Below are 27,352 nucleotides of genomic sequence, written 5' to 3'. Positions count from 1 at the left end.
GGCAGCAGCAATCCAGTACAGGGCAGCCTCCTGGCCGACACGCTCAGAACATACATGCACTACCCACAAAAAAGGGTGTGGCCCAATCTTATTACGTGTCCAACTTTAAAGCAGAAGACAGCCTGAGAAATACCATGACTCAAATGGTCTGCAGCTGTGGAGAAAACAGTATCTAGAGAGGACTGCAAATACTGACTATGGAGAGCTCACAAGCAAAGCTGAATTCATCCCACAGGACCACAAGTTTTCTGCCAACGAAATCAAGAAGGCGAACTGCAGCACGTCCTGCCTTCTGTGACCTCCCGAATAAGGCATGGGGCTGTATCATAACAGTCAGTAATTATCACTGCGTTTTCAAAAGCAATCACTCCTTTTTCCCTCTTGTTCTTTTATTTTTCAGAAGTCAGTACTATAAATACTGTGAAACAAGCAATTTCAGGTCAAGGCAAGTTCTATTTTGACAATGACAATGGCTCAGAGGAGTTTAAGATAGAATAATCTGCTAACTAAATGAGTAATCTCCGGTGTGTTCCCACAATTTTGTGGTCACTCACTTAGAAACACCCTAAATACTTCTAAAGATAATCTCCACCTAAGAGGAATATGCCCATTTCTCACCCCAATGGCCTCACTTAGTTCCCAAGCTTTGCATTAAAAAAAAAATTAGTGCTCATCAAGTAGAAAATTAAGGAGTAGCTGTAAGGCTGCTGACAAGAGCAGAGGGGGAGTAAAAAATTTAAGAGCTGTCTGCAGGGTAAACGGTATTTACTGTGGCACTTTGAAAGGCACCTCCCTCTCCATGAGTGCAATGAGAGAGCTGCTTTTATTACAGTAGATAAAGGACCCAGGAGAAAAAGAAGCCAGATGTGCTTTCATATCCCACTGTGAGCCAGACTGTAAGTTTCCATTTGCAAATTAGATTTAAAAAGAACAGGTGGCAGATGGCTTTGATCACTTTGTAATACAGAATAAAGTGCTAGGAATCCATACAAAGATATTCACAAGTATACGGCTTTGGAATTAAACAGCATGGGCAGGCACACTGTTTAGGCCTTCAAGCTTCTTGTGTTGATTAGACATAACAGCACAACCTTTAGTAACCCACTTCTCCAACGATAAAAATACAAGGAATGCACACAAATCCTAACCCAACATCAGGCAACAAATCTGACATCTCCCGCACTGGGGTCCAAATAAACTGTGTACTTGCTTTGGCAGAGTACCAGAGAAAAAAAATTCCCAAGTCCATCAAAGAGAACATTATTCCCTGATGGCCTCAGGAAATCCGCCCCCAGGGACCAAACCCAATTTCTTCATGGGCTGAGAGAACCTAAAGCTCCCTCATGTCCAAGGTCAGATTCAAACAACTCCAGCTAAGGAAATTTCTACTCCTTTGGACTTGTTTCACAGAGTAATTCTGCCATTATAAACAGTGTACACTTTCATGCTATGTAAGCAGCTCAGTCCATCAGAAAGGACCTGGGTTGTAAACCATAAAAAGTAGATTAAAGTCCTGCTACTAACTAGTCAAGTGAACGCTGGTAAATTACAGTTTCCCTAAGCCCCACTGTCCTCATCAGCTAAATATGAATAATGCCTGGCTTAGCCTGAAAGATTAAATAACACACAGAAAAGCCCTGAAGTATAAATCCATGAATAAATGAAGATTCAGCCATGGGCTTTCTTGGTGAGCCCTTCCTCAAACATTCATCCTGGTAAAACCTTCTAGAAAAATACCACAGCAATGCCCCAATGTATATCCCTCTTCTATATTCTTGGTAGAGTAAGCTCAAATGGCTTTTTTCATAAAAAAATATCATGACCCATTATGTCCAAACATAAATCGTTCAGATTAAATCATACTCTTTAAAACAAAGGAAAAAATGAACACCTTCAGATTCCAACTCCTCAGTGTTTATGGGGTTTTCTACCACATTCACTTGCCAGTCAACTGCTCAAGGAACTTTAAAGAGTCAGAAATAGAAATAAAGAATATTTTCACTTCCATCACATAAGCACATAAATTCACATCTAAAGAAATTAAAGTTTGTGTCTAAGCAATTATTTACCGGGAAATTTTTTCTCAGCTCCTCTATTCCTGATTATTTTAGCTCCTATTCCACAGAGCCCTTGGCATTCCAATGAGAATAAGCATTCACTGAGGATTCTGCAAAGACCTGCAGCACTGTAGGCATGGTGTTCTTCCATCTACTTGCTTTTCAATGTGAGAAATGGCCTCAATTGACAGTGGATATTTCTGCATCATACACTATAGAATTTACTCCACTTCCACCAAAGGTTAAGGGAGATGGAAGAGAGACAATATAAGAATCAGCACATCCCTTACTTCTGACATAATGTGTTATTCTGTTCATTAGTTAGAAATGTGCTTTTCTGTAACTAAAGCGAAGTATTCACAAATGGGTATACCCTCATTCAGCTCCCATTCGCAAAACAATGACGAACAAGGCAGTTCTTAAAACAATAAATAAAGCAAGCCCTCGCTTGGCTATACTGTACCTCTAGCATAGATCTGGTGCTCTAGGTTAGTCAGACTGGCTGTACTCCTAGTTCTAAGGTAGACAAGGGGGAGGCCTGGTAGACAGGAAAGACAAAGTTAGAGAGTAAGAATAAAAACAGTGAATAAGAAGACTCACCTACAAACAGTAAGCACAAATAGAGAACATTACAAAAACAGCAAGCATCATGCATATTTTTATAGGGTCATTGCTTTGTGTGATTACTAAGAGCTAAGAATGTATTTGACAAAGTGAACAAAATTTTTTTCATGGTAGCTTTTATTGTGCAGGATGATGTGTCAAAGTAGTTTGTTTCTTTTTTTTTTTCTGAACTAGGGGAAGAACATATATTGAACATTTTCTTTTTTTTTTCTTGAGACAGAGTATTGCTTTGTTGCCCAGGCTAGAGTGAGTGCCGTGGCGTCAGCCTAGCTCACAGCAACCTCAAACTCCTGGGCTCAAGTGATCCTGCTGCCTCTGCCTCCCAAGTAACTAGGACTACAGGCATGCGCCACTATGCCCGGCTAATTTTTTCTATATATATTAGTTGGCCTATGAATTTCTTTCTATTTATAGTAGAGACGGGGGTCTCGCTCTTGCTCAGGCTGGTTTCGAACTCCTGACCTCGAGCAATCCACCCGCCCAGAGTGTGAACATTCTCTTGAATGTCACTGAACAGAATGACAAGCCTTCCTAGGATTTTTAAAGCATGCTATGTTCTTAAATGGTATAGAGAAGTTACAAAAACCAGTCAGTACAGATTTTAGTGGGCGTTTCTCCATTCCAATTGGAAAACAGAGCAGTAGAATACTAGTCTCAGGGTCTAAAAAATTCAGGGGAGGAGTCAGTCTATGTTGCAAATTTAAACAATTTCTACTAAGGAGTTATCTCATAGTATTGTCTATTTTTTTCCATAGTATTATTTAAATTCTAATTAAGCATAGAAGTTTTCAGAATATTTATATTAGATATTTCCGTGAAATGTCCTTAGAATACAAAACTAATAAATTCAATGAAGTAACACATCATCCAGGTTTAGAATCTCAGCCCTCAATGAACAAAGCCAACAATTATGTTAAAATGAGGCCAACATTTTCTTTCCCCTGCTAAACAATGAGAAATCAGTAGTTCCTTTATGCTGAATTTCATGTGAAGCACTATTCTAAGAGTTCAATTTAAGACTGGACTGAACAAAAAGCACAACTTTGGGGGGATTATAACTAAATATTCTTAAATAAGACCTGAAAGTTCGTGATCAGTTCAACAAGGTTGAAAACTATTCGCTTTCAAAACAATTGTCCAGTGATCATTTTAGCAGGCTTACTAAAAAAATATAATCCTGGGCCGGGTGTAGGGCTCACGCCTGTAATCCTAGCACTCTGGGAGGCTGAGGCGGGTGGATCATTTGAGCTCAGGAGTTCAAGACCAGCCAGAGCAAGAGCGAGATCCCGGTCTCTACTAAAAATAGAAAGAAATTAATTGGCCAACTAAAAATATATAGAAAAAATTAGCAGGGCATGGTGCCACATGCCTGTAGTCCCAGCTACTTGGGAGGCTGAAGCAAGAAGATCACTTGAGTCCAGCAGTTTAAGGTTGCTGTGAGCTAGGCTGACACCTCGGCACTCTAGCTGGGGCAACAGAGTGAGACTCTGTCACACACACAAAAAAAATACAATCCTGGAATGTGCTATACTACTACTCAGGAACTTCTAATAAGAAAAGAGGTTTGGAAATTTAGGTATATTTAGTTATGTCTGATTAAAAAGATACATTTTACCATTATAGGCCTAAGTAATCATAAAAATATGTAAGTAAATTTAAAAAATCAAGCTTTAATGTAGCATTGGCTATTAACATAAATGAGGCAGTGTATTAACTATAGAGAAAGTGAGAGAGGAAAGAAGAAGGGAGGGGGAGAGGAAGGCGACAAGAAAATCCTTCATCAGAATCCTGAAGATTAGGCCTTCCTAGTGTTTGCACCGATTCTGGATTTAAGATCCCCCTGTCTGAGTGTTTTCAGAAACATCCTCTCTCAGACATATTAAATATTACAAAGGTTATTTAGAGTCTTCTGGGTAAACTATGTTACATTTTCTTGACACACAAATTGGGAGGTTAGAAGAGGAGGCAGAATTGAAGCTGATGATATCTGAAAAGCCCTGGCTCCTAAGTAATGACCTTGAGACTCAGAAGCAACGGCCTGGGAACACAGAAAGCAAGCATAGCCGACATGTTTAGTCTCTCCTTCTAGAAGTACAAGGCAGATTGCAAGTCCACTTATACACCCTGAGGAGAGATGAACCAGTACAAATACTGCATACACTAAGAAAACCCATCTTCCCATGACACGTTTGTAGACCAGATGGAATATTTAAGTATTCATGAGCTATGTGAAGTCCGGCCAAGACTCCCCCAAAGAAACCACATTGAAAGAGTTGGGGCTGAGCTGAATTTGGATGACAATGGCTTAAGGAACAACTAAGACCATGCAGTTGTCCATCACAATCTCTCCAGCTTTGAGGAAAACAAAGCCAGCGAGGCATGAAATAAGGAAAGAAAACATCATCAACAGAGAAAAAACTGACTCCTCTTTCTTCAAGAGGCTGGGCATTCAATCCTTTTATATTTTATGAACAATACAGTGTGCACTTTTAACATCTTTTTCCACATGGGATCCTGCTCTCCCTCTTTTCAAGAATATATACAAACCCTCAATCTTTAGATTCAGAAGACCAAAAAGATATTTTTAAAAATCTGTTCAAAAACTCTAGTCAGGCCAGGTGTGGTGGCTCACGCCTGTAATTCTAGCACTCTGGGAGGCCGAGGCAGGAGGACTGCTTGAGCTCAGGAGTTCAAGACCAGCCTTAGCAAGAGTGAGACCCCGTCTCTACTAAAAATAGAAAAAATTAGCCAGTCAATTAGAAATGAAACAAAAAATGAGCCAGGCGTGGTGGCTCATGCCTGTAATCCCAGCTACTCAGGAGGCTGAGGCAGAAGGATCACTTGAGCCCAGAAGTTTGAGGTTGCTGTGAGCTAGGCTGACGCCAAAGCACTCACTCTGGTCCAGGCAACAAAGCAAGACTCTGTCTCAAAAAAAAAAAAAAAAATCCAGTCAATTGGAAAACCAATGTTTTGCCGAATAAAACACAAAGCAACAGCTGATACTGATGCATTTTCAGGTGCACCAGTTCATACGCAATATTGCCAGAATTTAGGAATTAAGTGTTGCAGATCCTCTCTCCCCCGCAAAGATAGAATTAGAGCCCACATTAAAAGTTCAGTAGTTCATGCAGAAAACTGTTTCTTGCAAAGACTAAAACAGAACTATAGACGATAATCAGAATTTCCTGTAGGTTTTTCTATGAAGAATGATGGTTTTATCTGAATTTCTCAGGGAAGCATTACTCTGTAGGTCAACACTGATTTCGTTAGACATGCATAGAGAGAATTCTTACTTTGTCCAAAACATGGAGGATCCACCGAAGAGCCCATCCAGTCTTCTGATTGGGTTGAATCTGTTTCCTTGTTGTCTTTACAGTAATCTGCCATCCACGATTCCTTGGTACTTACATACTGGTCTAGAAAGAATCCCCCAAAGATATTAAGAAGGGAAATGAAAAAGATTAAGGATTTAAGCCAAACAATTTCAATCAGCAAAACAAGCTTTCATTGAGTGCCTTACTATATACTGGTGCTAGTCCTATGCTAGATTCTGGGAAAGTCTGTGCCCTGGAGAACTTCACACTCCCTTAGAAGAGATTAATGCGAACAAAACAACTGCTGCCACAAAGCTATGTCATAATGTGGAAGATATTAAAACAAAGATATAAATAAAATTCTATGGGAATAAAGAAGAGAGAGATTTATTCTGCTTTGGCAGATGTGGGGGAGTGTGCACCAAAGTCAGGGAAACCTTCAGAGAGGTGGAGACCTCTGTTCTGGGTCTGGAAGCCTGGGTAGAGTTTACCGGCAGGACTACGGATAGAGTGACACTCTAGGCAGAGGGAATGGCATATGCAAAGAATCCAAGACATGAAAGTACATTGCACACTTAGGGAACAGTGACTAGTTCCTTAGCACAGCATGTTGGGATAGGGTATAGTAGAGAAGTCCAGAAAAGAGAATTTCATCTGGAACGAGCATGGTATGCTATCTATGCTAATGAAGAGGGTTTGAAGATGGAGACAACAATTAGGAGGCTACTAAAAAACAACTCGACTCAGAAGGCTGAAATTCAGCTGACAATTCTCCACGAGTAGTTTTACTTTTTTCTCCACGAGAGAAGAATTGCTACACTAATTAAAATATGATGATTTTTGGGTAAGAATTACTGGCCTCTGCTTTTTAATTCCAGTAGCTGGCTACAGAAATAAAATTTATTTAAATACTAAGAGGTCACAGCAATGTTTCTGGGTTGCAGAACAGTATTAGAAATAAAAAGGTGACGGGGAAAAAAAACAATTTTACCGCTGACAAGAAAGCCTTTGGAAGATATTTTTAAATAGACAGATGCTCATCAGAAATACCAACAAGAACCCTTTTGAGGTAAGCTCTTGTTTGCTATATCTTTTCAAAGGACTACCACAAATTTTGTCTAACGTTGCAGAGTAACAGATTAAGTACAAGAAACAATGTAGGAGTCAAAATAATGTAGTTTAGGACAATGGTCCCCAACCTTTTTGGCACCAGGGGCCAGTTTCATGGAAGACAATTTTTCCCCAGACTGGGGATTGGGGGTGAGGTGTCAGGGGTGGGCATGTGCAGAGCTCAGGCAGTGATGCACAGCCTGTTTCCTAACAGGCCACAAACCAGGGGTTGGGGACTGCAGGGTTAGAAGGATCATAAGGCCAATTTACTATCATATATGTGATATTAAGATTCAGGCAAATTAGTGAATGAAATCTGATCATATAAAACAGTGGTTTTAAATTTTGGAGATCAGAAAGCTCATGGTCTCATTTCACTATACATTCTTCCCATCCTATTCTGACATGGGTAAGGCAATGAATATTCTAACAGCCTCAATCAACATACATACTGAAGAAAGTTCACAATTTACGATAGCACAATTTACATGTTACCATTCAAAGATTACTACAGCATTTCCAAAATCAGATCATATATCAATAAATCAAACAAGATGTGAGTTTTCATAGTGAAAGTACATACTACCTGATTGTATGATAATATTACTATTTCCAAATGACTGAAATACAAGAATTAAGTGGTACTCTTTCACATCAAATCCAGGGATGTGCACTTCAGTATTGCCAAAGAAACTTTCAGAACACACACCATTAGCTTGGCAACCCTTTAAGCAAATCATTTTCCGAGTTAGATCAACGTGCTACTTGATGGAAAACAATACAAGCAACTTACTCTGCCATAAAGACAGGGTTCAAAATCATACCTTTTAAGAATTATTCTGTGAATAGCCTAAGAGAAGTGAATCTAAACTCACTTCCAGGATACTGAATAAACCCCAGTGACTAAGCATTATGAGGAGAGAGTTCATCACGGCCATTTATGTTTCCCAAGTATTCTAAGCTCTTGCTTGATCACAGATCCTTAATATGGGATGCCAACTCTGGAGAAATGGGTTGAGAAGAATCATGAGGCCATGTCAGGATTTTTCAAGAAAGCAGCCCTTATGAATAAGTGATGCCTGGCACAGGCCCACGTATTTGCTAAACTAGGATTAATAGTCTTCCAGACTTGGAACTTATGCACAGAAAGGTACCAATCTATGAAAGGCAACTTTCCCCTCACCAATTAGTACAGAAGTGATATTGATATCCAATCGGGGCTTGGCCTTGACTTCCAGCTTCAGGCGAGGAGGATGGAGGCGACTAGCTGCCTGTTGTTGCCAGGATACAGAGCATGGCCATGGCTCAATAAACGGCTCCCAGCCTAAAAGAACACAGGAAATAAGACATCTGTTCAGCAGATATCAAGAGTTTATAGGGGAATACTGTTCACAAATGCTCAGCAAGGACAAAGTGGAGCTTAATGGCATTTTATTTCCAATTCAATTTCACAACAAAAGCACCACCTTCAGCTACATTTCATCATACAGGTGTCTGTGTTGTCCAGAAGATACAGTGAAAAAGTATATGCACCCCCACTATAGTCTTCCAGAGTTGGCAGGAAGGAGGGCAAGGGGTACATATGCCCTCTTCCATTAAAGCAGGACCTGTTCTTGAGCCTGAAGATGGAAAAGGAGTCTCAGACTCAGGTTGGAAAAATAATACAGCAGCTAAAATAATTATTAAATTTAATTCTCCTGGCTACATGAACAACCCATTGGTTAAATAAATGGGTAAATTTGGGGGCTCATTAACGTTTTCATATGTACAAAAGGAATATAAACAACATAAATGTATAGTTTAAAGACTAATAATACCACAAACAGTCAGATGCACCCTATTCAACTTAAGAAAAAGAAAATAACAAGTTCTTTTGAAGCCCCCAAGTGCCAGCCACTCCCCCATCTCATTTCCCACCCAACACCAGGTAACCATTAGCTTGAATTTTTACAGCTAATCATTTCCTTGCTCTTCTTTATAATTTTGCCATGCATGTATACATTTCTTAAAACATACTAACTAGTCTATTCTGTTCGTGATCTTCACATAAATGGAAACTTTTTTAAGTTTCTATTTTTGCTCAGCAACACATCTTTGAGCATGTTTTTGAGCATAATGTCACATCATACTGATACAGGTTGCTGTGGCACATTTTTTTCTGCTGCTGAACAGTAATCCACTGATGAGTATGCAATTTATTTACTCATTCTACTTCTGAAAGACATTCACTTGACTCCGGTTTTGTTGCTATTGGAAAGAATACTACTACAAGCAATCTTATGCACGTTTCCTAGTACACACAGGCAAGGTGGCCTCTAGAGTACAGACCTACCAGCGATGTAATGCTGGTTGTTGAACAGGCTCATACTCAACTTTACTAGGTCATACCAAATTGTTTTCCAAGGTAGCTGTACCAATTTACAATTCTAAGAGCAGGGACTATGGCTCAATCTTCACCGATACTTGATAATGTCATATTTAATTTCTGCCAATTTGTAGGGTGTGAAAAATAGTATCTCATTGTGATTGAAAAGTCTCAACTTTTCAAGGCAAGTTAATTTTTAACAGATTTTTACAGATACTCACACAATTAGCCATAGAGCAAATCCAATTCACCATTTAACAGAGAGTAGGTACATTAGTCTCCTCACACCATTTGGCACTTAGTGACCTGAATATTTTCAATAATTTGAAAATATTACAACTTTAAAAGTAAGCAATATTTGGTCGGGGAAAATAAATGATTCTCATAAAAATAGCAACCATATGCCCTGTAAGAGTTTCTCTCAATCAGAAAGACTTGGGCCATTATTCTAGAGTGAAATATTTTGAACAATGGGGAAATAAGAGTGTTACTTTTAAATGATTCTAGAACACAGGGAAAACGTTAACATAAAATTAATGTGATATATACTCTAGAACAATCAGCAGCAACATAACAAATTGAGGCTTAATTCCTCATTGAAAACAAAGGGAACAGTCATTCACAGGCTAAGCCTTGGACTGCACAGCACTACTTTGCTTCCTCCATCCACACCCTCTAGGAATTCCAATGAGAACTTCCCTAAACTCTCTTAAGGCAAAGAGTTCACAGCTCAAACCATTTGGCCCCAGTATATTAATATGATGGCTTCTGAATAGGCCCTGTATAGGGCCTTACGTTGGTCTTTCTAATGGGAGGAAAGAAACCAAAATGCTTGTAGTATTATTCAGGTTTTACGTCTCCCAAAAACAAGCTAGCCCTGATCAACTATGTTTTGCTTTAGGGAGTAGGTAGGGCAGAATATACATTGTCACTGACTCAGTACACATCTAATGAAACAAACTAGCCCAGTGAGGAGAGAGAGGTTTAAAATGGTTAAGGGCATAAATCACCCTTGAAATTTAGCTACTTTTAAGGCCAAACAAATAATCCTTCACTATTGAGCAATGGCGAGTTCTAGAATGGGCCAAAATGCAGGATCACAAAGAATTAACTATAAAACATCTTTTTAATAATTCAGTTGCAACATATCAGATATGTTTTTAGAAAAATAGAGACTCTTCATCTTCTGTGCTTATGTGGTCACTTGTTTTTAATCTTTCCCTATCCCACCCTCCCACCTACTTCCCTCATGTAAAATTTATATGGCAATATTTAAATATATTTTTTAAATCCCATCATAACATATGCTTCATACTGACCTGACAGAGCACGGTTATAATAATCTCCAGAAAGGGTGAAGTGGGCGTAGCCTTCAGGGCTAGTTCTTACATGCTGAAGAAAATTCACACCTGCAATGAAAGCAAAATCGTACTGCAGTGGCAGGATAGGACAGGATTTGTCTCCTGCAGACAAATCACATTAAGAAATGTTGCTCACTGATGGTCTCATAGGATAGAACACAAAACTTTGATATTTTATTTATCATGTATTTTTTATCAATTTTGGTTTTTAAAAATATTACATTAAAATACTATTTCTCTTGATTACAGAGTTTTCTGGCACCCCCTTAAATGTTGTGAGTCAGTCCCAGCCCTGGCACCCAGATGTATGGGAAGATCTATGGGAATATTAAAAAGAAATTTCTATCTGAACATATGAAAAGACGGCAACGTGGTAAGAGCAGACATGTCCTGATAAATATTAGCTCAAAATTTTAAGATTACCATAGAAAAATAAGAAATCATCTAATTATTCTCTGCAGAAAAGATATTCATGGAAACAGTCAAAATCCCAGTTGTTACTTTTAATCAAGTGGCCCTGGCAGTGCCTAGAAACACAGGGAAAAGGACAACCTCTACAATGTACAGAAGGGCAGATTAAAGGCCCAGAACCAAACTTTACTTGAAGGGAGAAGAGACTGGCAAAACTGAAACAATGGAAAATTAAAACTAAACACAGCAATGAGATTTTCATTTACTGTTCTCATGTTAACACTTCTTGCAATAATGCACTTAAGGATAAAGTCCTCCTACCCTGGTCCCCATTCCACTAAAGCACAGCTCACAAATGAATAACATATTACCCCTCACATGGCGCTATGAAGACTCAGAGGTAAGCTTTCCAATAAGATTCTGGTTTTTGTTTTTGTTTTTTAATTTTATTTTCAAGAGATAAATAGAGTAGAACCATTATTTTCTGAGCTTATCTTTTAAATGCTTTTAGTAACAGTATTCACTACAATCTTCAGATACATAAAAAGATACAAAAAATGGCCGGGTGTGGTGGCTCACACCTGTAATCCTAGCACTTTGGGAGGCCGAGGCGGGCGGATTGCTCAAGGTCAGGAGTTTGAAACCAGCCTGAGCGAGACCCTGTCTCTACCAAAAATAGAAATAAATTAATTGACCAACTAAAAATATATATACAAAAAATTAGCCGGGCATGGTGGCGCATGCCTGTAGTCCCAGCTACTCGGGTGGCTGAGGCAGTAGGATCGCTGAGCCCCGGAGATTGAGGTTGCTGTGAGCCAGGCTGATGCCACGGCACTCACTCTAGCCTGGCCAACAAAGTGAGACTCTGTCTCAAAAAAAAAAAAAAAAAAAAAAAAGATACAAAAAATGTATCTTTTTGAGAGATGGGGAATTATTTAGCTAGAGCTGTTAATACAATGGAAATTTTATCAATGACAATTTCTATTATTTCCAAACTACAGGCTGAAGGCCACATATGGCAAATAAATACAAATTTCTTTAAAATACATATAATGAAAAACATATGTGAAACCATTATCTAAATTTCACCCATACAACTAAGTAGAGGACAGCATGAATAACATTAAAAAAAAAAAAGACAGGCTCCAAATAATTCAGCAATCACCAAAAATATTCCAGATGAATCTGAAAATCAGGATAATACTCACGGGAAAAGGTGAGCTCAGCGAGAGGAACATCGCAGTCCATACAGTCATCGATAAAGCAGATGCACACGCTCTCAGCTTTGATCTCCACTCCAGAGATGAACGGTGCTGGCACAGCCCCCGGGCTCTCTCGGCTGTTAGAGGCCAGGGAAAGAGACTTCAGAGGTTCCGCATTCTTAAACAACCAACTTGCTGCCTTTTTCAATTGGCCTTCAAAGAAATTAAAAAGTGATCAATTCCACCAGTTTCCACAGCTACCCTGGCAGCTCACAGAGAAAGTTTTATAGAGACCTACTGAGCAGCCCCAGAAAGCCTTGATCCCAGAAGTATTCTTAGACTTTAAAAAAAAAAAAAAGAAAAAAAGGAGAAAAAAACCCCAGCATAATAGCAATTTTCCTTCTAAGCAAATAGAACGAGACCCTCTTTGTTGCACACCCTCCACTCAAGTTTACCACACCCTCCATGACTTGGCTCAAAATGCCTCTAAGAAGCCATCCTCCTCTATCTACTATGACACCTGCTGAAGGAGAGAGGAGAACAGGAGAGGATCCAAAATCTAGGTGCCCCCTGGTACTTAAGTACTTAATCTTCATCATGTAGTCCTGTGCATATTGATGTGCTACTTTATAATTACCCTCAAATGTCGTACTTTGTGTATAATGTGTCTTCTCAACCAATCATACATTCCTTGAGAATGTAGAGCAAAACAGAATTGCACGTAATATAACCAGATTATAACACCCTCCTTCCCTGAAAAAAGCAAAGCAAAGCGATGTCACCCCATACTTATAAATCACCAGAGGCCAATACATGGAACAGTGTGAGTGGTCAAGTGCATGGGCTCTGGAGCAAGATGGTCCAGCTTCAGATCCTGGTTCTATACTTACTAGCTGTTAGATCTTAGACAAGTTACTTGATCTCTTTGTGCCCTACAGCTGCGGTCCCCAACCCGCAGGCCATGGCCCAGTACTGGTCTGTGGTCTGTTAGGAAATGGGCCACATGTTACCCGACCTGAGCTCCACACCACCTTCCTGCAAACCACGACATCCCCCCGGAACCCGCCTCAGTCCGAGGAAAAAACTGTCTTCCATGAAACTGGTTCCTGGTGCCAAAAAGGTTGGGGACTGCTGCCCTACAGCACCCACTTAAGAGGACTGACAGAAAGAGGAAATGATGAGTACATGTAAAGTTCTCAGAGCTTCTCAGAGCAGGAGTCTGGCATATAATAAAGACTCTATAAACATTAGTTGCTATTATCATCTTTATTACAGATGAACTAAGCTTTAGTTATGAAGAAATAAAAATTAACAAAGAAATCCAAAAGGCTCTTAAGAAATATTTTTAAATGTGCTTGAATTGTTAAAGAGTAAAAACATAGGAAAAGTAAACATTAAGGGGTATAAAATTAATAAACCAAAAAGCAATGATGACTAGGGTAAAATAAAACTAAGGAACACTTGATAACTAGTGGTATCCACCTTCACTTTTTTCAGAATGAAAAAGGTAACCATTAATATAAACAATTATGTTGTGAGACAAGCATTTTCACACATAATTGGCTGGAATGTAACCTGGATACAATGTTTTTAGAAAAAGATTTATCAATTCAAGTAAAGAGCCTAAAAAATACATCTATACCTTTTGGCCAAGTATTTAAAATACTAGTCTCTCTATCAAGGAAATATTTAAAAGACAGACAAAAGTTGACACCAAAAAATGATTATTACAGAACTGTGTGTGCATAATATTGAAAAACAAGTAAAGATTGGTTAAATTACAATATATGCTTAGAGTCAATGTAAAAATGTCAATATTTATAAATAATTTTAATGAGATGGGAAGATCCTGCTAATATATTAAGATATATAAGATTATAAAATTATAATTCAATAAATAATTCAAGAAAATATGATTTTAAAGACTATAAAATTGTATTTTCAACACAATCTACCAATACATATTAATAAAATATTACATGTGTACAAATATACTGTCCATAATACACTGAGAAAGAGAGAGAAGGTGCATGCAAGCATAAAGACTGGAAGGAAATACAGCTGTGCTGTACTTCTCTCTTTTAAGAGAAAGAAGAACAAAGAGGAAGGTGAAAAGGCAGTGAGATGCATCTAGAAAGAACACAGACTTTGGAGTCAGGTAGACCTGGCTTTAAACCCATCTTAGGAGACTAAGAGGTGACCTCAAACAAGTTTACTTAATGAATCCACTTAACCTATCTGAGCCAGTTTCCTCACCTGAAGTGAGAATAATAATGTCTACCTCCAAGGGCTATGAGGATTCAACAAGAGAACACGGAGACAGGCACACAGGATAAAAGGTCCTGATTACCAGCATCACCACCATTCGCACTACCACTAGCAACGGTGGCTAAAGTTTGGAGAGTTCTCACTGTGTGCCAGGCACTTTCTTAAAGGCTTAGAATATAGTAACTTATTTCTATCAAATCTCTGAAGGAGGGCCTCTTATCCTGATTTTAATGATAAGGAAACACTAATACAGAGAGGCTAAGCAACTTGTCCAAAGTCACTAATAAGTAGCTGATGAGCCTCAGGGAAGGGATCTGAACACAGTCAGTGAAATGCAGAGTCCACGTTTGTAGCCACTATAAAACACTGCTGCTCATTATGATTACTGACACATGATTACATTCAGTCCACAGAGGACACATCAAAGGTCTTCACCTTGTGCAGCAGGGGAGGAAATGGGAAGGAAGCTTATTATTCAGTTAATCAACAGACAGCAGAGCCCTCACTCATATTACCTTGACACACCAAAAGAGCTTTGCGACAATCGTCCATGCTGAATCCCAGCTCCTGCAGTCTAGCCAGCTGTAACTCTAGGGAAAAAATGGTATACAATTTTTACAAATAATTTTATGTAAATTAATCCATAAACTAATTTAAGAAAAATAGAAAGGAAATTCAGAAGCTGGTGGACAAAACATTTCATTTCTCTAAACGAAAATAGGCTCCCTATTAGAGACTTCTATCAAGTGTACCCTGAAAATTTTGGAGAGAGAGAGAAAGTTTTGGAGAGGGTCTCGCCCTGTCACTCAGGCTAGAGTGCAGTTGTGTCATCGTCTCACTACAACCCCAAACTCCTGGGCTCAAGTGATCCTCCTGCCTCAGCCTTCTGCGTAGCTGGACTCAGGCACATGCCACCACACTTGGATATTTTTTATTATTGTTTGTAGAGACGAAGTCTAGCTATGCTACTCAGTCTGGTCTTAAATTCCTGGCCTCAAGCAATCATCCCAACCCAGCCTCCCAAAGTGATAGGATTACAGGTGTGAGCAACCAAGCCTGGCCTCTTTTCCTTATATTGACTGTGTTTTTTAAAAGCTTAAAATTAAAACAGTATTATCCACATAACTTTGGAAGAGAATTCTCAAAGTTTTAAACTAAACTTTAGCATTACCCATATAACTCTGGAAGAGAATATAAGAGGAAAAATTACATAAGCTAGAGCAGTTGGTTTGGGGTGTTCTGTTTGTTTTTAAACTTAAAAAAATAACAGTCATACTTATGACTAACACTTATACTTAATGACATACCATTAGACTCTGAACAATTTAATTGTGCAAATGAAAATTTTAAGAGTTAAAAAGAAATAGGGTTATTAGGTAGACTGAGTGGGTTTTATAGTTAAACACCTACCCAAGACAGGATCTAAGGTGTGTCTTGTCCCTTCTCTCATTTCCTCTCCAACTCGAGATGCACCTGGAAGGTAACTGCTAACAGCGTCGGTCTCCAAGGCCACCGAGTCTGGCACGGCAGCATTAGCTTGTTCTGGGATGGATTTTGCGATAGCAAGAAACAGCTGAACATCATTATAGGAGAGTCTGATATCCAGGGCTTGTAACTGAATCTAACAAAATGTAAAACCAATCGTTTAAAGTTGCATTTGATTTTGTATCCACACCTCTTACAGATATAATTCCTATTTCAAATTCTAATTCGACAGACACCACAGCAAATTTCTCATTTAAAAGACTGCAAAGATCTTGAAATTAAGCACTAATAACCATAAGGTAAGATGCCTCAGCTATGAGAGTAAATGGCCACAAAACTGCACCAAATAGAAAATACTAAGAATAATTACTAGAGCAATTAGTATTTCAGCAGGATGACTTTCATACAAGTATATTAATTATCAAACAGAGGATCAGAGAATGGTTCTGAGGAAGGAAGGACCACCTATTAGCAATATTTTGTTAAGCCATTTTGCATGGATCTATTATATTTTTCTTTTTTTTTTTTTTTTTTTTTTTTGAGACAGAGTCTCGCTTTGTTGTCCAGGCTAGAGTGAGTGCCGTGGCGTCAGCCTAGCTCACAGCAACCTCAAACTCCTGGGCTCGAGTGATCCTTCTGCCTCAGCCTCCCGAGTAGCTGGGACTACAGGCATGTGCCACCATGCCCGGCTAATTTTTCATATATATATCAGTTGGCCAATTAATTTCTTTCTATTTATAGTAGAGATGGGGTCTCGCTCTTGCTCAGGCTGGTTTTGAACTCCTGACCTTGAGCAATCCGCCCGCCTCGGCCTCCCAAGAGCTAGGATTACAGGCGTGAGCCACAGCGCCCGGCCAATTTTTCTAATCTCTGAAACAAACTGACCAACAAAATTTAACTCTTCCTTAACTTTAAATGAGTCAAGTTTGACACTAATATTTCCTGAAACCCAGTCCTCCTCAGAGATTAGCAATATAGCTACCAGTGGTAAAGAGAGGCGGCACAGACACCAAGACTAGACCACTGCAGAAACAGGGAATCCAGATGACTGTCTGATGGTACTTTATTTATTAATTTTTTTTCTGTGAGGTACCACTAAGACCAAAAGTCAGAATGCCTTCTCTCTCTCTCTCTCTTTCTCAATCTCCTATGGTTCAAATGGATTAATTTTTCCCCTTCTACCAAAGAAATCAAGCACCTAATTCTCAAGCCTTTCTTCCCTTGCGTCACCCTGAATCCTCCTTACTTACTTACGGACCTCTTCGCTCCAGTCAGACCTACCTGTTTCTGCCCGACTTGGCTCCATGTGGAATGCTCTCCCTCCTTCTCTCTGCCTAATTGCACCCTTCCCCCAGACTCGTCCTGAGTCCCACTCACAATTAATATTCCTATCTATAAGGAGTTCTGAGTTTTGGTTAAATCCTATAGAACTTCAAGATACCAGGCCAAGGAAAAAATCTTTTATCCTCCCTAGACTGCAGGATCTTCTAGGACAGAGACAATAGCATATTTATTTTGTATTTGGCAAAGTAACTAAAACGTTGTTGGCTCAGAGTAAATAAGACTGCCTACGTAGGAAAGTGTTTGAATATATCAATGTATTCTATAGATTTTGCATCATTACCTCTAAGACAGGTGGAAAATCTTCACTATTGAATGCATCCATCAATCCTGAACTATTCTGATACGAAGAGTTTCCAACCAACTCCACTTGAATTTGTACGGGATCAACAATTGAAAGAGCTGTATCGTGCTCATTCCCTAGTCGACATGAAAATACCTGAAGAATGAAATGCAATATGGCAAGAATTAATGTTTGATTTTATTTTTTTTTTTTTTTTAAATTATTTTATTTTATTTTTTTGTGAGACAGAGTCTCGCTTTGTTGCCCAGGCTAGTGTGAGTGCCGTGGCGTCAGCCTAGCTCACAGCAACCTCAAACTCCTGGGCTCGAGTGATCCTTCTGCCTCAGCCTCCCGAGTAGCTGGGACTACAGGCATGCGCCACCATGCCCGGCTAATTTTTTTATATATATATCAGTTGGCCAATTAATTTATTTCTATTTTATAGTAGAGACGGGGTCTCGCTCTTGCTCAGGCTGGTTTTGAACTCCTGACCTTGAGCAATCCGCCCGCCTCGGCCTCCCAAGAGCTAGGATTACAGGCGTGAGCCACAGCGCCCGGCCTAATGTTTGATTTTAGAAGGGTCTAATCATCAGCACAGAAAGAAACTATCTCAGAAGAATCAGCCCTGTATTATCACAAGACCCATAACAAATGCTGAAATGAATATTGTGAAGAATAACGCTGATACTCTCACCCACTGCCACGAGCAGGTACAGTGGTTCACCCATAACAAAAGGCAGTTCAGCAATACCTTCCAAAAGGCTTAAAAATCTCACATCCTTTGAGCTAATAATCTTACTTCTCTATAGGAACTGGCCTAAGGAAATAATGCAAAATATATTTCATTTTCACATGAAAAAAACACACCAAAATGTCAATAGAAATGACATGTGGCAAGATAGGTTATTTTCCCACCTAATTTTATAATTAGAAATAAATACATTAATTATTGAAGCTCAGTGAATATGGAGTTCATTATATTTTTCTGTTTCTTTTGCATATGTTTGAAATGTTCTATAATAAAACACTAAAAAATAAATATATTTGTGGGGGGCCGGGCGCTGTGGCTCACGCCTGTAATCCTAGCTCTTGGGAGGCCGAGGCGGGCGGATTGCTCAAGGTCAGGAGTTCAAAACCAGCCTGAGCAAGAGCAAGACCCTGTCTCTACTATAAAAATAGAAAGAAATTAATTGGCCAACTGATATATATATAAAAAATTAGCTGGGCATGGTGGCGCATGCCTGTAGTCCCAGCTACTCGGGAGGCTGAGGCAGAAGGATCGCTCGAGCCCAGGAGTTTGAGGTTGCTGTGAGCTAGGCTGATGCCACGGCATTCACTCTAGCCTGGACAACAAAGCGAGACTCTGTCTCAAAAAAAAAAAAATATATATATATATATATATATTTGTGGGGAAAGAGGAGGAAGAAGGGAGGAAAGGAGATAGGACTTGCATTTTAGGACCAAATTATTTCATTTGCTCAAGAAGAGTACAGAGGAAAGAGCAGAGCATTCAATTTGATCCCCTTTGTCCCCCCACCCTTTGGTGCTATTGAAAAACATGTGACACCAAGGTCCTTTGCCATATTCAAAATTAACTCATACTTTGCAAATTCTCCCCCAATGATGTATCAAGCGGTCTTAAAATTCAGATCCAATTATGCTGCCTAAAGAATTCAAGAATGAAAAGAGTTTATAACAATCTCAAATATTTTGCCATGTAGTTTTTCTAAGACTTTGGAACAGAAAAGTTTCATTTTCCTTTTTCCTTCAGGGGATTCTGCTATACAAAACCCAATTGTACCTGACAGTTCATTAATCAATCACCAAGATTTTCCATTCAAAGCTGGTATTGTGGTGGCTTGGAAAGTAGATGAATTGCCATTTCATAACCAACTCACATCGCACCAGCATGAAAACCCTTCCTCTCAAACTGAGGTTTCTTTACATGAGAGAAATAAGTGGTCAAGAAGTGAAATCCCTACAGGTTTTATTCAGCTATATTTAAGCTCCCCCAAAAAAGTACCATATACAGCTGACAGTGAAAATAAGTTTTATTCATTCAGCCTCCTAACAATACCACTGGAAAGAAAAGGGAATGAATGATCTATAAAATGGGAAGGAAAAAAAGAGAAAGAAAATAAAAATAAATAAATAAATAAAAAAGAAAAGGGGATTAAGAGTTCAACTATAAAGTGAGAGGAACTCTGACCAAATATTCTTTTTTTTTTTTTTTTTGAGACAGAGTCTTGCTTTGTTGCCCCAGGCTAGAGTGAGTGCCATGGTGTCAGCCTAGCTCACAGCAACCTCAAACTCCTGGGCTCAAGCAATCCTTCTGCCTCAGCCTCCCAAGTAGCTGGGACTATAGGCATGCGCCACCATGCCCGCCTAATTTTTTCTATATATATATTAGTTGGCTAATTAATTTATTTCTATTTATAGTAGAGACGGGGTCTCGCTCTTGCTCAGGCTAGTTTCGAACTCCTGACCTCGAGCAATCCACCCGCCTTGGCCTCCCAGAGTGCTAGGATTACAGGCGTGAGCCACCGCACCCGGCTAAATATTCTAATAATATAACAAGAGGCATATTAGCTAAGATCCATGAATTACGAATATCATGAAATTTTTAAGCTAAAAAGGCCACTCTAGTGCAAATTATCTCCTTCATGAGATTACATGAGAGCCCAAAGCACCATTATTGGAGAAGCGCTCCTTTAGGTTAGGCATGACTGTCTAGATCTGCCCTTTTAAAGATTAGATATTCCTGAAAGGATAATGCAAAAAATCCTTATCACTTGGCCGGTGCGGTGGCTCACACCTGTACACTCGGGAAGGCCAAGGTGGGTGGATCGCTTCAAGGTCAGGAGTTCGAAACCAGCCTGAGCAAGAGCGAGACCCCGTCTCTACTAAAAATAGAAAGAAATTAATTGGCCACCCCATAATATAAAAAAATATATTATACAACTCTATTTAATTGCCCCTGATTGTCTATTGGCATTCAAATTGGTAAATGGAACAGGCAAATAATATATAAAGCTGAATTTGTAAATAATGACACAATTTGTTTGTGATATTACTTTGCCCCTAACTACCAATTGCAATAACTGTATGCCAGTGATTTGAAAGATTTAATAAAATATATTATTTTCATAATCATAAAAAAAGGAAAAAAAAAGAAATTAATTGGCCAACTAAAAATATATAGAAAAAATTAGGCCGGGCACGGTGGCTCACGCCTGTAATCCTAGCACTTTAGGAGGCCGAGGCAGGCGGATTGCTCAAGGTCAGGAGTTCGAAACCAGCCTGAGTGAGACCCCATCTCTACCAAAAATAGAAATAAATTAATTGACCAACTAAAAATATATATACAAAAAAATTAGCCGGGCATGGTGGTGCGTGCCTGTAGTCCCAGCTACTTGGGCTGAGGCAGTAGGATCGCTGAGCCCAGGAGATTGAGGTTGCTGTGAGCCAGGCTGACGCCACGGCACTCACTCTAGCCTGGGCAACAAAGTGAGACTCTGTCTCAAAAAAAAAAAAAAATTAGCCAGGTATGGTGGCACATGCCTGTAGTCCCAGCTACTCGGGAGGCTGAGGCAGGAGGATTGCCTGAGCCCAAGAGTTTGAGGTTGCTGTCAGCTAGGCTGATGCCATGGCACTCTAGCCGGGGCAACAGAATGAGACTGTCTCAAAAAAAAAAAAATCCTTAACATCTTTTATAAATGAGTTTCCATTACTCCAAAGCCCTAGTTCTTCACAGAACTATCTATGCTCATGCAGGGGAAATGAGGACCCTGGCCTCACCTTCACAAATTTGCCAAGAACTAGACCTGTAGAACTAGAGAAGGCAACAAAGTGCCTGACAGGGTAATGGGGACTAGAAAAGTCTCCTTGTACTTCTTGAGGAAGGGAGGATAAATTCCCTCTGCATATTTAGAGGACTGAATTCACACATTAGAATAATAACTTAGTACACCTTAGAAGAAAACAAAGAGGAAAAGATGGCAAAGGGTCCTCTAATTTCATGAATTATTTCCACTAACAAAAGTTTAGGATGTTTTTCTCTTGAACCAAGCATGTAGTGCTGTAATCGACACATAGACTTCTTACCTCGATGCCAAACAAACTTCCTGAAAAGGGGCGGTCGACAAATCGGGGCTTATAGGTAAGCACTGTGGTGCCTTTTAGAATAATGGCATTGGTATCAAAGCAGGACACATCTTCAACGACCACAAACTCGGTGCCTGGAAAGGACAGCATGGTCAATCAAGCCAAAGCTAGGAAGCTGGAAAACACCAGGTTGTTGCTAACAAAGCAGCCCATTCCCACCAGGCAAGAATGTTAACCAGTAAGATTTGTTCTCCAAGATGTCTGTCGACATTCCGCTTTACTGTCATTCTGAATAAATTCTCTGTATCTGGCCAGGTACAGCTCAACCAACAGAGCAATGCAATAGCAGAAAAGACTGGGATGCGGTTTCTCTCTTTAGCATTCTTATTTAAGCTAGAGATAGAAACTGCATCCCAGTTCTCCTGGGAGGCCTAACAGATTCAGAAACTCAGAAAATCATCCTTTCTTCAAGTGATGCCCTGATTGAAAATTGCAGGGCAATATGATGGCTGACTAATGTTGGTCAGGCACCATAAGGCACTATCTGGCATCTATGCAATTGTTTACAAAGTTATTTAAAAGAAAGCAGACCAAGTTAATGTCGAGATTTAACTAAATCCATTTAAAATGCATTGTATTAGCCAGCTTCATCAAAACCATTGAAAAGTAGGTAGGGGTATCACAAACAGCAATAAACACACAAATATATACAGATGCACTGGAAGAGTTTACTACTAGTCAACAAAAATAGTAAATTCATCTGCATGGGAAAATATTCTTTTTCTAAAGAAAATAACAATACCCTCACTTATTTATCTTCAAAATTGAGATTTTTTCACATACCAGATTTGTCTAAACTCAGTAATGCACATCTGTTGGGGCCCTAAAGATCAAACAGAAAATTGAAGCCAGATTTCACATTGGGAAAAAAGACCACTGCCCAGATGGACCCTCAGGCCAGGCACATGCACTAGGCAGGCAGAGGGGAGGCACAAGAGACCCCATGGCCTTCAGTGGGCCAGGCAGCTCACACCTGAAAAGGGAGGTCAAGAACTTCAACACTTGTTGGTCTGTAAAAAATGCAAATGTGTAAGTGCTCATGTCAAAAAATGAAGCAACAGAGAAATCACCCTGTAAGACAGATATTGAGCCTAACAACCAAACTAAGCACCAGTGAATCACACGTATGTAGAATCACCTGTTACATTGACCTTGACCTCCAGGTGCCTTTCATTGGACACAGGAAGGGAAGACCGCTTGGTAACTACTCCACACTTCACAGTTTTGGGAACTCTAGTAGATTCGCTGCTAGAGTTACGATGGCGAGAAGGAGTAGCATTATTTTGTTTCTTAATATCGCTGGGAGTGTGGAGAAAATCATGGACTAAGAGTAGCCAGTCAAATATGAGAAACACACGGAGATTGTTGAGAACTACTGTAAAACAGGAGGAATCCTTGGTAGATCTACAAGAAAGAAGACAGAAAAAATAAAATAGGAAAAAAAACTTGGTATTTTAATAACCTGCAAATGTATTACTCGGTTTTGGCATGTGGTAATCCAATATTTTCTAAACTGCCAGTTTCAAGTATCGATAAACTCTGAACACTGGTTTAATAACACATTCAGTGAATAACAAAATCATATTTTTAAACAAGAAGGAATATGCTATAAGAAAGTAGAACAGTGTAGCCCAGTGGTTCTCCATTAGGATGATTTTGTTCCCCAGAAAACATTTGGCAATGTCTGGAGACATTTTTGATTGACATTTTGATTGCAAAAGCGATGGGAAGATGGGTGGGGACAGGAGGGTTGTTATTGGCGTCTAGCAAGGAAAGGTGAGAGATGCTGCTAACCATCCCACAATGCACAAGACAGCAAGGAATTATCTGACCTTCAAAATGTCAATAAGTGCTAAGGCTGAGAAACTCTGGTATAGAAAGAACACAGGCTCTGAAGTCAAAGACCCAGACTTAAATACTGTCACTTATAAGTTACGTTGTTTTGAGTAAGTCAGCTACCTTCTCTCAACCTGTTTCCTCACTTATAAAATGAGAAATATTAATATCATAAGAAATAAAGCACCAGGCACACAATAGGAATTTGATAAATGCCATTTTCCTTCCCTATTGGCTATTGTAAGAAGATCAATGAGGCACTCTTTATTTGATGTCTAGGATCACTTCTTTATAAACACAAAGTTTACATACTAGTACTAGTTTCTCTAGCTGAAATTGATGTTTTAGCCTGAGAAGGAGAACAAATAAGATGACATTTACTGTGGGATATACTTAAGCAACCTAGAGGTGGAGTTGAGGGAGGAGGGGAGCACTTGTTTTATAGCCCCCATTACTTCAAATTCTGTATTTGAAGTGAAAACCCGAGGAGGACCCCCAGGCCTGGCCTCAAACTGTGGTGCAGTCAGGAGCTTTACCCAGGCCTACTAATTGGTAGGCTATTACACCTACCCTGCCCAGGTGGGTAGGACAAAAGAAACATGGGCTAGGGACATACTTACATAGGGCTTTCTGGGTTGAACTGGGTTCTGAAGCCCAGAAGAGAGACTCCAGAGCTCTAGCTACTACATGTACCTGGTCCTCTGCCCTAAATGCCGCTTTTATTTGGGAAAAGCAGGTTTGAAGGTATTTCTATGGTTGTTTTCTCTAGTCTCTAGTTTCTCCTAAACCTGACTTGCTGCCTCTACTAAAAGGGCATGTCGTGATGCATGTCTCCTTCTTACAGAGACAGCATTTTTCACAGAAACACTCTACTCTTTTGTAATGGAGAAAAAATGTTGCCCTCAGTAAAATTTTTCCGCCCCAGTTTAAACACAGATTGTCAGAGCTATGCACTAACTGGAAAGTCGCAGTGTGCTGAATCCCTTTTCTGGAAAATATTTCAAGCCTTTAAACACTGTGAAGTGATTTATATTTGACATGTAAAATCCCAACAGAAGAGTAATTCTTCTTGAGACACGGAAGGCGTTCAAAATTTCCAATCAAGAGAACATTTTACTCCTCTCACTAACAATGGTATTTCTGTTAGCAAGAGCCAAGGTAAGACTTTATTATTTGACTCCAAGAAATTATATATACCTTTAATATATACATCAAGTAATATTTTGAGGCTGCTTGTACACTAAAAACATGACACGTGAGACAACTAGCTGATGGTTTAGGAAGCCGGATCTATAATAATAAAACAAACTCAAAAAGAAAATTGTTTCTGCAGATGGACCAAACATATGCAAGCCTCTTGTCTAAATAAACATCTTCAAACAAAGGAACTACAAAACACAACCATCTTATCATCTCATTGCAATCAGACCAATAATGTTCTAGAAACCTGGTAGGCCTGAAGACTCTTAGAAGAGACATGGGCTGTGAAGTCAGAGACCCAGGTTTGAGCTCTGACTACTTGACCTACTAACTATGTGACTTTAAAAAGAGTTACTTAATTATTCAGTAAATCCAGCCAGGGGAAAAAAGCAGGGGAGGGGTAGATTACTTAACCCTTCTCCAAGTGTCCATTTCTACATCTGTAAAATGAGGAAGAAGTGACCCCTTTGCAGACTTATAAGGATTAAACTGACTACAGATAAAATACCTACCTCATGGCAGGGTCCGGTAAGAGGCAACTAGCATTCCTACTATTGAACTTTTTAAAAGTTCATACAAAAGTTTAAATGTCCACTTTGCTAAACTTCCTAGAGGCATATGGAGAGACCATGGCCTTGCTCTATTAAAAAAAAACAAAAAAATCCTAAACCCTTAGGAATTCTGGACAGCACACTGAAATATAAATACATAAATATAAGAATAATCTTGATGATTTTTTTTCTTTTTTTGATTAACTACAAAGTTTTTCCCAGCCTTTTTACTTAGTGGTTTGTACTTACAACATATCTGATGGCATTAAGCATTAACAGAATGAAACTGACCTTAGTTCCAAAGTCTCTTTTTGGATTTTCATTGAAAGATTTCTTTAGATCAGACCTAATTTTTCAGTTTTCAGGTATATGCTCAGTCATAAAATCTCACAGTAGTATATCATAAAATAACACAAGCACATCAGTAATAACAGCTACCATCTGTGTCAAGCAATATGCCAGAATTATTGTGATTATTATTTCTACCTAATGAGGTACGTATATTTTTTCTACTTCATAGAAGACGAAACTGAGGCTCAAAGAAGCTAAACAACTTGTCCTAGGACACACAGCTAAAAAGTAGTAGGCTTTGGTTTTGAGCTCAGATCTGATTCTAAAATACATGCTCTTTACACATACAGCACTGCCTCCCAAAATATTAGAAAGAAAAACACAACCTGATTCAAAAAGGTAAAAACTCTATACATGAACAAGTAAGTGAGCAAGGCTTAAATAACAGGTAATTCAAGCCAAAAACACCTTCTCTTCCATTATTTTTAGAGACGAAAAGTCTTCTCTGTTTTCTTTAAACCAGCATAATTTCTTCCTTCCTCAAATTGCTTGACAAATTAAAACAGTATTCAGTTTACAGGGAGGTTGATTTTAAGGGCCTGGTTCAACTCAATGCTGAACTACTATTTTTACTTTTAAGGCAACAGAGACATCTTTTGGCCAATAAATGAAACTGCAAGATTATGGGAATAACATGTCAATATACAGTACACTGCCCTAACAGCCATTATCTGTTTCTCTTTTTAGTGATTCCTTGGTCCTTTGATGTTCTAAAGCCAACATGGACTTGGCTCGCCGGCCGCAAAAAGGAATGTTTCCATAGGAAAGGCAGAGTCAGTGTCTGGATCTACTACCTGAAATGCAGTTCAATCTGAATGGATCCATGGGTACTGCTGCTGTTCTTGGAGGGCTGAAAGATACAGCTGAATACATTTGTCAGGCCAGGGCTGGTCTTCTGGCCAGCATAGCGGGTGTCAAAAGCCATCATGGAATGGGAAACCAAGTTAATGGACTTGGTTTGGTTGGAAAAGCTCTCATAGAGCAGTTTACATTTCTTGAAGTCAAATCTAAACGGGAAAAAGAGAACAGATAAGATGTGAAACATAATTCTTCCACCATTTTACAAAAGTATGTACATTTAGGATAACAAGACCAAAATCATAAATATATCTAAGTCCTACAAAGGAGAACAACTTTCAATCTGAGCTCTTTCATTGATTTTGTCAGTAGATCCCTCAAAATGGATTTAGTGTCATTGTAACCTTGTAAGAGGTTCACAGGAACTTTGTGAGAAATAATAATATCACACATTTATGATATTCTTGATTCATAATCATTCCCATTTCCCATCAGAATTCTAAGAAGGCTGTATATTTGTAATAATCCCCAAGGGATGCCAAGGGTCCCTTTAGACCTTCATCTGTCAACTTCCAGCTTCCCTGGAGGTTTCTCTCTCCAGTCTGTCTGAACTTTTATGTAAGACTATTAT

The 27,352-nt window shown here is 39.2% G+C and overlaps 1 protein-coding gene across 4 annotated transcripts in view; it reads right to left on the bottom strand.

Annotated features, from left to right (window-relative positions):
- VPS13D (vacuolar protein sorting 13 homolog D) overlaps nucleotides 1–27,352 on the bottom strand; it is a 256,274-nt gene that overhangs the window by 154,621 nt on the left and 74,301 nt on the right. For 2 of the 4 annotated variants that reach the window (XM_020281677.2, XM_075994152.1), the window contains 11 exons: nucleotides 26,718–26,930; nucleotides 23,124–23,389; nucleotides 21,926–22,059; nucleotides 17,822–17,977; nucleotides 16,123–16,333; nucleotides 15,228–15,302; nucleotides 12,451–12,657; nucleotides 10,790–10,879; nucleotides 8,289–8,429; nucleotides 5,975–6,097; nucleotides 2,521–2,595 (listed from right to left, as the gene is read on the bottom strand). In XM_020281677.2, coding sequence (XP_020137266.2) covers nucleotides 2,521–2,595; nucleotides 5,975–6,097; nucleotides 8,289–8,429; nucleotides 10,790–10,879; nucleotides 12,451–12,657; nucleotides 15,228–15,302; nucleotides 16,123–16,333; nucleotides 17,822–17,977; nucleotides 21,926–22,059; nucleotides 23,124–23,389; nucleotides 26,718–26,930 — 1,691 coding nt within the window. The remainder of the gene's footprint in view (nucleotides 1–2,520; nucleotides 2,596–5,974; nucleotides 6,098–8,288; nucleotides 8,430–10,789; nucleotides 10,880–12,450; nucleotides 12,658–15,227; nucleotides 15,303–16,122; nucleotides 16,334–17,821; nucleotides 17,978–21,925; nucleotides 22,060–23,123; nucleotides 23,390–26,717; nucleotides 26,931–27,352) is intronic. The other 2 variants (XM_075994141.1, XM_075994149.1) reach the window with 1 other exon arrangement.

The sequence above is a fragment of the Microcebus murinus genome, chromosome 2, assembly GCF_040939455.1.
Source record: "Microcebus murinus isolate Inina chromosome 2, M.murinus_Inina_mat1.0, whole genome shotgun sequence".
In the NCBI taxonomy this organism is placed as follows: domain Eukaryota; kingdom Metazoa; phylum Chordata; class Mammalia; order Primates; family Cheirogaleidae; genus Microcebus; species Microcebus murinus.
Note: the sequence above shows the minus strand (reverse complement) of the source record. Positions and strands in the feature narration are given on the sequence as shown.